This window comes from Rhineura floridana, chromosome 10 (genome assembly GCF_030035675.1).
Source record: "Rhineura floridana isolate rRhiFlo1 chromosome 10, rRhiFlo1.hap2, whole genome shotgun sequence".
Taxonomy (NCBI): domain Eukaryota; kingdom Metazoa; phylum Chordata; class Lepidosauria; order Squamata; family Rhineuridae; genus Rhineura; species Rhineura floridana.
Genome location: NC_084489.1, coordinates 48,593,149 through 48,606,467, shown reverse-complemented (window position 1 = coordinate 48,606,467; position 13,319 = coordinate 48,593,149). Strand labels below are relative to the sequence as shown.

Sequence of the window (13,319 nt, the reverse complement as noted above, 5' to 3'; positions counted from 1 at the left end):
CAATGGCTACTAGCCATGATGGCTGTGCTCTGCCACCCTAATCAGAGGCAGCATGCTTCTGAAAACCAGTTGCTGGAAGCCTCAGGAGGGGAGAGTGTTCTTGCACTCGGGTCCTGCTTGCGGGCTTCCCCCAGGCCCCTGGTTGGCCACTGTGAGAACAGGATGCTGGACTAGATGGGCCACTGGCCTGATCCAGCAGGCTCTTCTTGTGTTCTTATGTTCTTATTAATGGAAACTTCATCCGACCATTTTCCATCGTCTCCAGCGTCGGTTCGGCATCCTTTCAATCGACCTGTTTGCTTCCAGTCGCAATTACCAGCTTCCCAGGTACTTTGCTCGATACCTGGACACAAAAGCGGAAGCAGTGGATGCTCTGTCAATACCGTGGCCAGAGGGTCTTTTGTACGCCTTCCCTCCCATACCGCTGTTAGCCAAAAACTTGCGGAAGGCGCGGAGCGAGAGGGCACAGTTGGTTCTGATAGCACCATATTGGCCACGCCGACTGTGATTCTCAGATCTTCTTGCAATGTCAGTGATGGATCCTTGGACACTACCAGTCAGGCCAGATCTTCTATCCCAGGGTCCAGTATGGCATCAGGACCCCACTTGGCTCAATCTAACAGCGTGGCGTTTGAACGGGGACATTTGAAGTCGGCTGGCCTGTCTGATGCTGTTATTGACATTATCTTAGCCTCGAGACGACCATCTACCACCCGCATTTATCAACACACTTGGGTGGCTTTCTCCAAGTGGTGCCAGTCTCACCACTGCAATCCATCCCAGGCCACTATACATCAGGTGCTTCAATATTTCCATAGCGGCTTTATGATGGGACTCAGACCCAACACTCTACGTCGACATGCGTCCACTCTGTCGTCCATTCTCTCAGTGTCCTCTCCTGGAGTCCCTATTTCCTCACATCCGTTCATTAAACGCTTCCTCAGAGGCACTGCTTTACGTTCACCGGCCGTAGTTCACCGTTTTCCCTCATGGAGTCTGTCCAAGGTCCACCAAGCTTTACAACGCCCTCCGTTTGAACCCCTTAGGACTGTGCCTTTACGTCTACTGTCCTTCAAGGTCTTGTTCCTGATCGCAATCACTTCTGCCAGACGAGTTTTCGGAACTGGGCACATTGTCTTCTGCCCGCCATCTCTGTGTTTTTCGCAAGGACTCTGTTGTGCTGAAAACTGATCCTTCCTTCCATCCCAAGGTCAATTCAGTTTTCCATTGCAATCAGGACATTGTACTACCTTCGTTTTGCCCGAACCCCACTCATCCTCTAGAGAAGGCTTGGCATTCGTTGGATGTTCGGAGGGCTCTCAAGACCTACTTGTCTAGGACCCAGGAGATTTGACGAACGGAGTCTCTGTTTGTATCCTTTCATCCAAGGTCTATGGGGCATAAAGTATCCAATTCTACCTTATCCCGTTGGTTAAGGGCATGTATTACCTTATCATATGAGTCCCTTAAGCTGCCAGTTCCAGCTAGTATAACAGCTCATTCTACTAGGTCAGCTGCCACTTCGGCTGCTTTTGCCACTAATGCTCCTGTTGCTGATATTTGCAGGGCTGCTGTTTGGTCTACCCCACACTCGTTTATAAGGCATTATAAAATAGATTGTTATGCCTCTGCCGATGCCTGTTTTGGCTGACAAGTGTTGCAACAGGTTCTTAATAACGATTAGCATGTGGGTGGTCCCTCCCTATTATGGGCTACTTTGGTACATCCCGCAGTGATGGCCGGCCTCATATGGAAAATGTACCATTGGTCTCACCTGAAGGGTGATTTTCATATGAGGATGGACATCACGACCCTCCTAGTTGGAGGATGTATTGATTTTTTACTAAGATGTTATATATATTAATGTTACGCTATTGTATTTAAAGTTACTAGTGAAGTCAAGACTGCTAGTTCCGTTATATCGCTGTGTCAGAGTCATGTTATTATGCATGTTATTTTCCTGCTGGCAGGCCTGTTGGCCCTGTTCTTGTATTTTTAGACTTTTTTCTATAGACTCGCTGCGAATGGAGAGTGGGAGGAGCCTGACGCTCCTAGTCTTGACTTCAAAAACATTCTTGCCTTCGCACGATAGGTGGAGCTAAGACCCGCAGTGATGTCCGTCCTCATATGAAAATCACCCTTCAGGTGAGACCAATGGTCCATATAAATCTAATAAATAAATAAATAAATAAAACATGAATGTGCTCCTCTTTTCTAAATTTCTACCTTGCCTCCATGCGAGTGCCACAGTCATTAATAAGGAATGATCCAATCAAACACAACCAATCAAATGCAACAGTAAAAGGAGGAAAGTCAAAATTCCACCATCACATTTAAAATGGCATTAAAAACAGATTAAATCTTAGCAATCCATTCAGAGCCCAAGTTTTAAATAAATATTTTTCACTGTATTGTAATGTCTGCTGACTGGAAAATTGACAGAGTTTCTTGCAGGGAGTGAATTCCATATTCTGAAAAGAAAAGCCCACTATCTTCCCAGAGAAAGGAAATCCTAGCAGCCTCTCTCTTAGCAGTGGATAGACACTGGAGCTGCCTGAAGCCAATTATTTAATTTTCTTACATATATTGGGGTTAACAGGTTGTCTTTGGCTGATTTTAAGCTTGACCAACCATTAAAAAAATTCACACCATTTTAGCAGTAATAGACTGTTTTATAGAGCTGATCTATGTTAGGAGGTTTAAATTATAAGCAGCGTTCAGTTGTCTATAATTACTTTCCAAAAAGAAAGAACTCTATCTAATGGCAGAAACGGTGCCAATTTGATGAACATAGAAAGTTGTGTTTGTCTGTTTGCTAATTGGATCATTAACTTTCCATCAGCCCCTCTGCACTTGCATTGTATAGTCCTTGGAGGGTGCTCCTTGATGTGCTAAAATAAACTACAGATCAATGTGAAATGGTATGAAAAATGAAGAATCTATATTGTAAACCAGTACTGTTTCATGTAGCTTAAGGAAACACATAGGCAGCATTCATTGGTAGGTGATTTTCCTCAGGATGGACCAGGGCAATTTGTCTTTTATTAATTTGTTAGATAACTTGAGTGTATGATAAGAATGGGGTGAAAAGAATAAAAATAATTCTGCAATGCATCCTCTAGGAAGGAACATAGGAAGCTGCCTTAAACAAGGCTAGACTACTTAGCTGTCTTGCCCAGTCTTCTCTACTATGATGAGCGGCAGCTTTCCAGAATTCCCAGCAGAGGTCTCTCCCATCCCCTGCTATCTGATTCCTTTAAGAGACTGAACTTGAAACCTTCTGCATGCAAAGCATGTGTTCCAGCAACTGAGCAATCAGGACAGGATTTTTTAATGTTACTCAAGAGCATTCTTTCCCAACCTGGTGCCTTCTAGATGTATTGGAATACAACTCCGAGCTGCCCCAGCCAGCATGGTCATTGGTCAGGAATAATGTTTTGTAGTCCAAAACATTTGGAGGGCACCAGATTTGGAAAAGCTGACTTAGAACATTGGTCTTCAGCTAATGGGTTGAGACCCCAAACTGAGTCATGGGCCAACATAATATGGGCTGCTTTTGCAGTACACCCACTATTTTATTTTTATTATCATTTTATTAAAGAGAATGAGAGAGTGAAGTAGAAAGATGGCACAGAAATGGATGAGAAATGTGGAAGGGGGGAGCAGAGAAATGTGGAAGAAAGAGAAATAAGTATAGAAAATATAAAACATGTGGATCCCTCAATTGAAAAAGCTGGAGTACTGACCTAGAATGTAGAATTTGTTTTTCTGTCTTGGCTGTTACATTAATGTTCACAATCTTTTTTTATAAAGTATGCGAATCATGTTTGAGTTCATTGATGTAAAAAAATTTGCATCTTCTTGTTCCAATCCAGTCAGATTCAAAATTGGAGTATATCTAAATACATATTTGCAATGCAGTTCTCATGGAGACTGTACTATCTCAGATGGCATGTAGGAGCTTGCTTGTCTGAATATATTCCCGTGTCAAATCTCCCTACGGTACTGCATCAGGGCAAGTTCTGCATTTATAGATAGATGAAGGATGGACAGATAGTCTGTTTCCAGTCCATGTCAGTTTCAGATGTGTTCATTCATAAAAACAAAACAAATGAAAAAACATTTTTCCTGTGTATTTCACCCTAAAATACACATTTTGGTACTTTTTAAACCGAGAAGTGTATCTCAAAATTCTGAAAAGTGCAAAAGTTGAACAATAATTGAATTCCAATCCAGGAGATATAAATCAGGTCTGTTCGCTTAAAAATATAGGCCAAACAAAATCCTCTTGCAATCTTAGGAGATAATTTAGTATGTGACAGCACATTCATAAGGAATAATAAATTATTGAAATACACATTGGGTGGTGTTTATTATTTTATGTAATACTAACATTAGAGGTCTTATTTTATATGCCACTGGTTTAAAACTTCTTAGATAATTTAGCAATGAGATTATGAAGGTCTCTGTAGTGAGATGTAATATTGTAATAAGTAAGTTCTAGAAAGGCCTAGCTGACTTAATGGAAAGGAATGTCACTGAGAGAAGGGCATACTGCTTCTAGTGGAGAACATTCCTATATAATAAACTGCCAAATTGTGAAAGTGATTGGCAATGACTGAAGTTTCATAATAATGCATAATAGTTTGTCTTCAGTGTCCCAAAATGATCATTGTCAGACAAAGCATTGGAGTAGATATAGTACTGACCAGAGTTAATCAGGCTGTTTATAATGTTGTGAGATAGATTTATTGCTCCCTAAATGGTGCAGTTTAATATTGCCATGTAAAAAGATTGCTCATTTATCTCAATCTGGTCTTCTGGATGTGACTTGTTTGCTTGATCTGCAAACTTCAGGAATGTTGTTGTGGTTCTCTGAGCCCTTTCATGATTTTTAGTTGGTTTCCTTTTCTTGACATTGCAAGTGTAGACTAAATTAAATTATGTTGCACCACCAATTGGCAGTACTGAAGTAGTTGCCACTTCTGGTGTGATAACCATTCCATCTGCTGTATGCTAGTAGCCAATGAAAGCAGATGGTGTTGCACTTTCCTGAAATATGTTGCAGATTTCCATTTTTATAAATGGAGTGTTTGAATCGACAATTTGTTTTCCATGCTTGCTTATTTTTTTTAAAAAAATTGGTATTTCCATGTCTGTGAAATCTGATATATCATTAGTATTCTTCAGCACTGTCTGCCAGTAGCTATTGGCGTCAGTCTTTTCATGCATTTCAGTCAACATTAAAGATGCATAATTTGACAAAAGGGTTTGATTTAATTGTCCTAGTTAACATTGAACAATTGGAATTCCCCTGGTGCAGAGGCACTTCTTTCATTTATGTATGATTACATTTTCAAAAGATGTACATGAAACCAGTAGTGTGGATTTTCAAAAGATGCATGTGCAACCAACAGTATGGATGTGCCCTTTATGAATTTCAGTGTTAACTGCTTCATATAAGGAATATAATCAACATCGACATTAGCAATGCAGTTTCTACTAATACTTTGTAAACATTGTGTATGTGAACCCTGTGTGACAAGAACCAATACACCCACCTTTGTGGGGAATAATTTCATATTGGTATGAAATTAAATATTAATTAGATTAAATATTGTTTTAAAAGGTTATACATTTATCAGGTGTTTATTTATTTACTTATTTTATTTAAAATATTTCTATCCTGCCCTTCTACACTGTAATAGGGCATTCAGGGCAGCTTACAATAAAATTGAGCACGTACATAATAAAATTGTACACAGTAAAAATCACAAAAACATTAAAATAAATTAAAATACATAAAATGCAATTAAAATACATAAAATAATATATATACATATACACACATATATAGGGAGTGGTGAATGTATATGTTTGTGAATGTATACGCACATGTAAATAAAAAATACCTTGAACATTGGAAATAATTAAAAATATTTGTAAGATGTTAATTCTTTTCACTTCCTATAGGAAGATAAGAACGGGCAATATGTGCCCGCAATCAAATCCTTAGTCATCTAGGAATTGAGAGAGAGATCAATTCACATATTATTGTTGTTTTAAATTAATGGTATATAAGCTCCTTCAGCTGAGCAGGTACTTAAATATTGATTTAGAAAGCAGAACTTATTGTTTCTTAACAAATGTCTTAAGCTTTTACAATGCAGAGGTGATTCTGTTTTATGTTGTTGTTTTTTATCCTGATTGTGGGAAGGCTACCAAGCAAATGAAATATTTTATTGATTTCGTGGGGGGGGGGGGATATAGCCATCACCTGGTCTTGTTAGGTGGTGTATATGCATCTTTTGTATAAGCATAACATAGCCAGAATTGAGTGATCGTGGATGATTGTTCAATTTTCTCGCACCACAGTATGTTCTGTTTCTTTGTTCATTAACGACTTTTTGCCAAAATCTCAAGAAACAAAAGAATTCTATTAGCACATTAATAAATAGATTGTTTTAACGTGTTAATGGTTTCAAAATACTGGCTACAGGAACAATTTGCATTTCAGATTAAGAATTCACTGCCAAAACCATGTCCTGTTTGGACCTTAATCATATGAAGAGTATGAGGAGGAGGATTTTAGGCTTGTTTTTCTTTGTATAGCAGATAGCCCGTGCTTTTGAAAGGCCTTTCAGATTCAAAGAGGTTTGCCATGACACACTGAAGGAAAGGATGGGTCTGTTTTTCAAGAAACCCAAAGCCATCTTGTGCTCTTGGAACTAGAGGGATGTTTCCTTCCAATCCTGGCCATACAAATCAGTGTAAACTGCATGCAGCTTTGCTTAGGATTGAGGTTAATATCTTTTCAAAATAGGTTCCTGGTGAAGAGTTGTATTGTTGTTGTTGTTATGTGCCTTCAAGTCAATTACGACTTATGGCGACCCTATGAATCAGTGACCTCCAGTAGCATCTGTCATGAACCACCCCATTCAGAATTTGTAAGTTCAGGTCAGGGGCTTCCTTTATGGAATCAATCCATCTCTTCTTTGGTCTTCTTCTTTTTCTACTCCCTTCTGTTTTTCCCAGCATTATTGTCTTTTCTAGTGAATCATGTCTTCTCATTATGTGTCCAAGGTATGATAACCTCAGTTTCATCATTTTAGCTTCTAGTGACAGTTCTGGTTTAATTTGTTCTAACACCCAATTTGTCTTTTTCGTGGTCTATGGTGTGCACAAAGCTCTCCTCCAACACCACATTTCAAATGAGTTGATTTTTCTCTTACCCGCTTTTTTCACTGTATAAATTTGTGTAAAGCTAAATTGCCTCCTGCCCCCAATTTCGTCACCATGTTCAAAGGATGAGAAAGGGGACATTTGAGACACAGGGACAAAAAAGTTGGTGAAATGTGGGATGACAGCAATTGCACTCCTGGATGCTAATGGGTGCCATTTTTTTCATTATACAAGGCTCCAGAGTGATTCCAAGAAGCTTTTCTCATTCTGTTTCAAGGCAATATCATGTGATAGCATCATGAATTCATGATGACATCATGAAGCCAAATCAGAGTGAGTGCTGTAAAAATAGTGTCCCCAGCAACCAGGACTCAAAGGACCATAATTGCTGCCTGGAGCACTAAATACTTGCAAGCACCTATAGCATCTTGAATGCTGACAATTATTTGGAAGCTATTATTTTTAAAAAATGAATTTGCTGCAGTTTCACCCAGAAAAATGAAAATGTTCTGCACTGGACAGATTCTTTTAAGCTCAGCTGATATATCTTTTTAGTCTCTACCCTAATTTGGTGAACTTTCAAAATCCCATCTATTTTTCTTCCAAGTCTTGGACACTAGAAGAAAATACACAGTTATTCCAAAGACTTGCATTTAATGCTGTAGAAAAAATTGCAGTTGCTGAGTTAGCCCATTGGCACACTTTAGGAAATTCCAAAGCCTCAAGAGCTGTGAAGTTCAGCGGTTCCAGAATTTGTCTGACCAATCTCAGATATGCTTCCTGATCCAACTGAGATGAAGCTTAGGCCAGCCTTTCCCAACTTTTGAGTCCCCAGATGTTGCTGGACTACAACTCCCATCAGTTCCAGCCAGCATGGCCAATGGTCAGGAATTATAGGAACTGTAATCCAGCAACGTCTGGGGACCCAAAGGTTGAGAAAGGCTGACTTAGACAGTCACTTTGTATACTCTAACCATCAATCACCACACCAGCCCCATCCAAAGTTGCATGGACTGGGATTGGATTTACACAGAGGCTATAAAAAGATTCTTGCCAAGTTTAGGTCTAGCGGGCTACAGATTTTGGGTTGACCTTGACCAATTGAAGTTGCTTCCTGCCTCTAAAAAGAAGCCTCCTGCAGCTTTTCTAGCAGGAGGGGAGCATGCCGGCATTGTCTCTGCTGGTGGAAGCAGAGAAGGGAGAGCATGTCAGCTTGGCTTTGGGTGCCTTACCTCTAAATGGCCAATGAAATTTCCCCTTCAGACTCTTGGGTAAGAAAGGAGGCCATGCAATATTGTTGGTTGCACTTGCATTCCTTGAAAATTCAATCTTTCTTGAGTGCAAGAACTTCTGAACTTGTGAATTTCAACTGTTCAGCTGAAAAGATGCTCCTTGTGTGCCTCTGCAGTTACTCTTTTTTTGGGGGGGGTGTCAGGTGGACACATAGTTGCCCAGTCTTGGCTGCTTTAAAATCTTGGATTTCTTCATTGCTATCAATTAACTGCTCTTACATCCATCCCTGTGACATTTTAAAAATGGCTTCTCGGCATGAACAAGGAAATGGACCGGAAACCTGGACAACTTGATGGTTATCTCTACCCTTTTTTATCTATATGTCTCTTCCTCCATCCTCTTGTTTTACTCTTAGAAGGAAAGAAATGGGTTAAAGGACAATAGTGGAAGAGAAACAAAGATATAAATTCCCATCTTCCACTCTCCTCCTCTCCTCTGCTGCCGGCTGATCAGTAGCATTTTTAAAATATATATTTTATTAATTTCCATATGTGATAGGCAAGTAGCATTTTGAGACCTTCTTGTTACCAGTTCATCTGGAACTTTACACATGCCTCAGAATTGTATGTGTGATTTGGCTTTGCTCAGAACCATGAGACTATCATTGGAAGCCCTATGATATGAGTCAGCAATAATCCCAGCATATGCCAGTCATAAACTGGAGGTTGTACCATGCCCCAATTAATTTCGGAATCAAGTGCCAAATCTAATGCAAACACCTTGAATTCAGCCAGTAATCGCCTACTGGGAATAAATGAGAATCAGCTGACAAGACTATCCACCATAATTAAATATCCTTTTGTATTCCCCGAGAAATCCAAGTCCATTCCCTTTCAGCAGGGTGAGAGCACACTGCTAACAGACTGTTAATTAGGTCAACAAAATTTTTTCCACATTTTTTGATAGCTTCAAAGCTCACCCCTTTAAGCCAAGAAAGAGGACTTTGCTAAAAATAGATTGAGTTAGAAAAGATGCCCCTGTAGCTGGGCTTTCACCCTGTGGCATGACAGCTAATTAATTCAACTCAAGATGTCCCAGGAACTCTCCACCTGTGCTTTTTTTTCTTAATAAAGTGTCACTCATGTACAAACTGGAACCCTTTGTGGACAAAGTCTCTTTCACATTCAGAGTGAGGTATTTAAGATAAGTGTTTTCCTATAGCAGTGTACAAGGCATCCCCACTTTGTTCAGCCGTCTTTCCAGTAGGTTGCTGCATGCTGCTGCGGTTCATTCTCCCTCACACAAACTGTTCCACACTTCCCTGTGTTACTGTCTTCTACCCAGGAGACTGCTTCACAGGTTCAGCTTTATGCATAAAAGTTTGCTCCATGTCACTCTGGTTCAACCTGTGGCAAATAAGGATGATCCACACAAGCAGGCTTCTTTCTTGTACTTCCCCAGATTAAGCTAAATTATCAAAGACAATGAGACTCTATCTGTATGAATGCAATAATCTCCAATAAAGATTCAGGAAAGAGTAGTACTGCTAATTCCCCAATATTAGCCTTGTAACAAATACTGTGCTGGTGCACTAGTAGAAGTGGTAACATCCTAGGATAATGGATTCCTCCTTCCTCCTCTTCACCAACCATTCCCAGCCAGCCAACTCCTATTCCCATTACCCTGCTTTCTTTTCCAATTTAATATTATGTGGCTACAGAGTGCACCCAGTTCTCACTGGACTATTTCCCTTCCCCCTTACATTTTCCCCCTTAATATTTTTATACTTCTACAGATCTTGGGGTTTCTTTCAAGCCTACTGATATCTTCCCCTTGGTGTATGATGGTGCCATTTTTACTACATAAGGATTGACACTCACCCCTGAACTTCACAAATAGAAGAAATGATGAGCAGGTCATGCATGCTTAAGTTTGTTCTGTTCAGCTTGAATAGCGTTAATTTTAAAATATATTTACTTTTAGAGAACTAGAGGACGAAAACGAAGCTATGTTCCTGAAGAAGAAAAACCTGAGGTTGGAATTTTGTGAACTTACTTATTTTAAGTTAAATTGATGAAAATGTTGACATTTAGTTGAATAATACTGCTTAAAATAAGACTTGGTTTCCTCTTCTGCCTTTTCTGTTTTCTCCTGTTGATAGGAACGTATTCCTAGAGAAAGAAGACAAAGACAGTCTGTAGTACAAAAGAAACCTAAATCTGAAGATTTAAGAACTGAATGTGCCACATGTAAGGGAACTGGAGACAATGAAAATTTAGTCAGGTAGGTTTGATGCTGTGACCTTTTCCAGAGTGGATTGAAGTTTCATCTTCATCGTTTTCTCATCATGGTTATAACGAATGACCTGTTAATACAGAACACTTCTTAAAAATTCTGTTTTAGGGGAACAGTGATTGGATCCACTTATTGACTTGTCACAAATGTTTATCCTTTGGATTTTGATATAACTAATCAGAGTAATATTTTCCTAATATAAGCGAACTAATTCTGGCTTGTCAGGTCGAGGTGCTATTATTCTATAATGGGTTACAAAGATAAACAAGGCAGCCATTTTGACAGCTTCAAATCTTCAGTTACTGATCTAATCAGGAAAGTTTTGTGAAGTTAGCTTTAATTCATTCATAAGACGCAATGGTCGCTGTAACCTTTTCTTTAAAATCTCCAAATGCTTTGTCTAACTGGAGTCTGAAAAATGCCTCATGATATGTGTTCTTCTGATAACAGTAGTAATAATCTGAGCAGTTAAGATGTTAGAGGGTATATTTTGTGATTCTGAATTCAAATCTAGAAGGTTTGGTGATCAGATAATGAACTGTAGCTGTTAGCAAATAATACCCAGATAAGTAGTTTTTCCTTAACTTCATTAACTGATCCTTTGTTTGCCCTTGTGAAAACAGAATGATTTATGAAATTCTGACTTAGCTTTTAGAATGAGATAAAAATACACCAAATACCAATTCCTGCTTAAATTGAGAAAACTTGTATTAAGTTATCTTCCTGTAAAATATACATTGGAAGGTGAACTACTTTTTACCTTTTCTCTGAGGAAATGCAAAAAGATTCCTTAATTTTGTCATGAACAATTGTTGACTTTTTATTAAACTTGTATGATGGTCAGGATCTTGATGGGGCATAAATGATATAGCTGGACACTACTGAGATCTGGGAGGTGTGAGAAGAAAAACAAAGGAATACAAGCAGGGAACAGGCAGAAGAGACAAATTAATCCCAAGTGAATTTAACAGAAAGCCAGACAATGGCTATAATCTAGTTTACACCTAACCCTATGCCAAACCATTGCCTACTGTTTACATGTGAGTGTATAGGTTTTTGGAGAAGAGATCACAACTATTTTGCTCCTGCCCCAGTCCTGTTACTACACTGTGAGCTAAGCATGGTTTGGCTTAGTGTGTCATCTGAACCTGAGCTCATGGTTTATCTCACTCCAGATAAACCACAAGCTCTAGCCAATGTTTGTCTTTGGCTTAAAGCTTGGGGTCTGGAGGAAACAAACAAGCCTGTTTTTTGGAGACAATCTAAGCCAAACCATGGCTTCACTCACAACAGTGCAGCAGTAGCATGACCAGAGGAGGAGCAAAGGAGTCATGATCTCCTCTCCCAGAGCCTGCATATCCATGTTAAGTCATGGGTTGGTTTAGCATTTGTGTGCAAACTAGGCTGTAGTGTGTGTCATTCTTCTAGAAGAAAAAATGTATGATAATGCAGCATCTCAAGATACTTAGAACCATAGTTAAGTAATGTGTGTAGTTTGCTGGTGTTCTGGGGCAGGGTTGCAGGGACGTTCTAAGAAGAATGAAGAACTGCATTTAGACACGCAAGTTCACTTAATTTCTCAAGTGATATGCAGTTACTGGCAGAGAATGAAGACTATTCCAAATCCCAATGTAGTTTGCTTCTCTGAAGGGTTTTAGATGCTACAGTGAGATCAAGCTAATTTTTTGTTTTGTTTTGTGATATCCTGTACCTCACTAACAAGTTTATGGTTGGAACTACCATCACATATACCATCACATTTATGTTCACCGCCCAGAGAGCTATTGCTAGTCGGGCAGTATATAAGTTTTAAAAATAAATAAATAAAATAATATAAACTGTTGCTACCTGTCTGCCCTTGTGAATTAAAGTCTCTTTATTCAAAGTACCTTGATAATACTGCTAAGGTTCTAAAAGTCAGCATTTGTGTTCTTTTTGCTGCCTGCAAGTCAGCATGACGTAAAGAAAAGGAGAATATTGTTAGAAGTCTGCACACTTCTGAGAGCATCAAGTAGTTTTTTTTTTCTGCATTGTTCCTAACCCCAGTATTCTATATGTATATTTGGGTGTTTTAACTCAACTTCTAAAGTTTCTTCTGAGGAGTTTTTGAATGTATATATAAACTGTACCTGTCGGGTATGCTTTAACTTGGATTCCAGCATTGAGCAGGGGGTTGGACTCAGAGGCCTTATAGGCCCTTCCAACTCTACTATGATTCTACGATAAACCTTCTGCACATCAGACAATGTCCTTTTTGAACACTAGGACCTGAAAATACATGTCTGTATAGCTGCCTGCTGCTGTGATGCAAGTCCATGTAATTTTGTATTTATAGTGATAGACTTATGCAGCACAAACATCTAATGCAGCCAAACCAGATTTTGTTAGCTTGTACACATTTTATTTGAGACATAGTCCTCCTTTGTCATTTAAAAAAGCTTATTAAAAAAATCTCCTGTGGAGAACTTTGAATTCCAGACTTATAACTTTTACTTTCTAGTACCTTTTATCAGCAGGATAGTGTTTGGTACTGCAGGGATACATGTCGGAAACAGTTATTTGAGGAGCCCTATCATTCCAGCACGGCTTGTTATTAAATACATCTCTTT

The 13,319-nt window shown here is 39.2% G+C and overlaps 1 protein-coding gene across 9 annotated transcripts in view; it reads left to right on the top strand.

Annotated features, from left to right (window-relative positions):
* PHF14 (PHD finger protein 14) overlaps positions 1-13,319 on the top strand; it is a 276,890-nt gene that overhangs the window by 105,810 nt on the left and 157,761 nt on the right. For all 9 annotated transcript variants that reach the window (XM_061586426.1, XM_061586424.1, XM_061586430.1 and 6 more), the window contains exons 15-16: positions 10,399-10,449; positions 10,577-10,698. In XM_061586426.1, the coding sequence (XP_061442410.1) occupies positions 10,399-10,449; positions 10,577-10,698 (173 nt within the window). The remainder of the gene's footprint in view (positions 1-10,398; positions 10,450-10,576; positions 10,699-13,319) is intronic.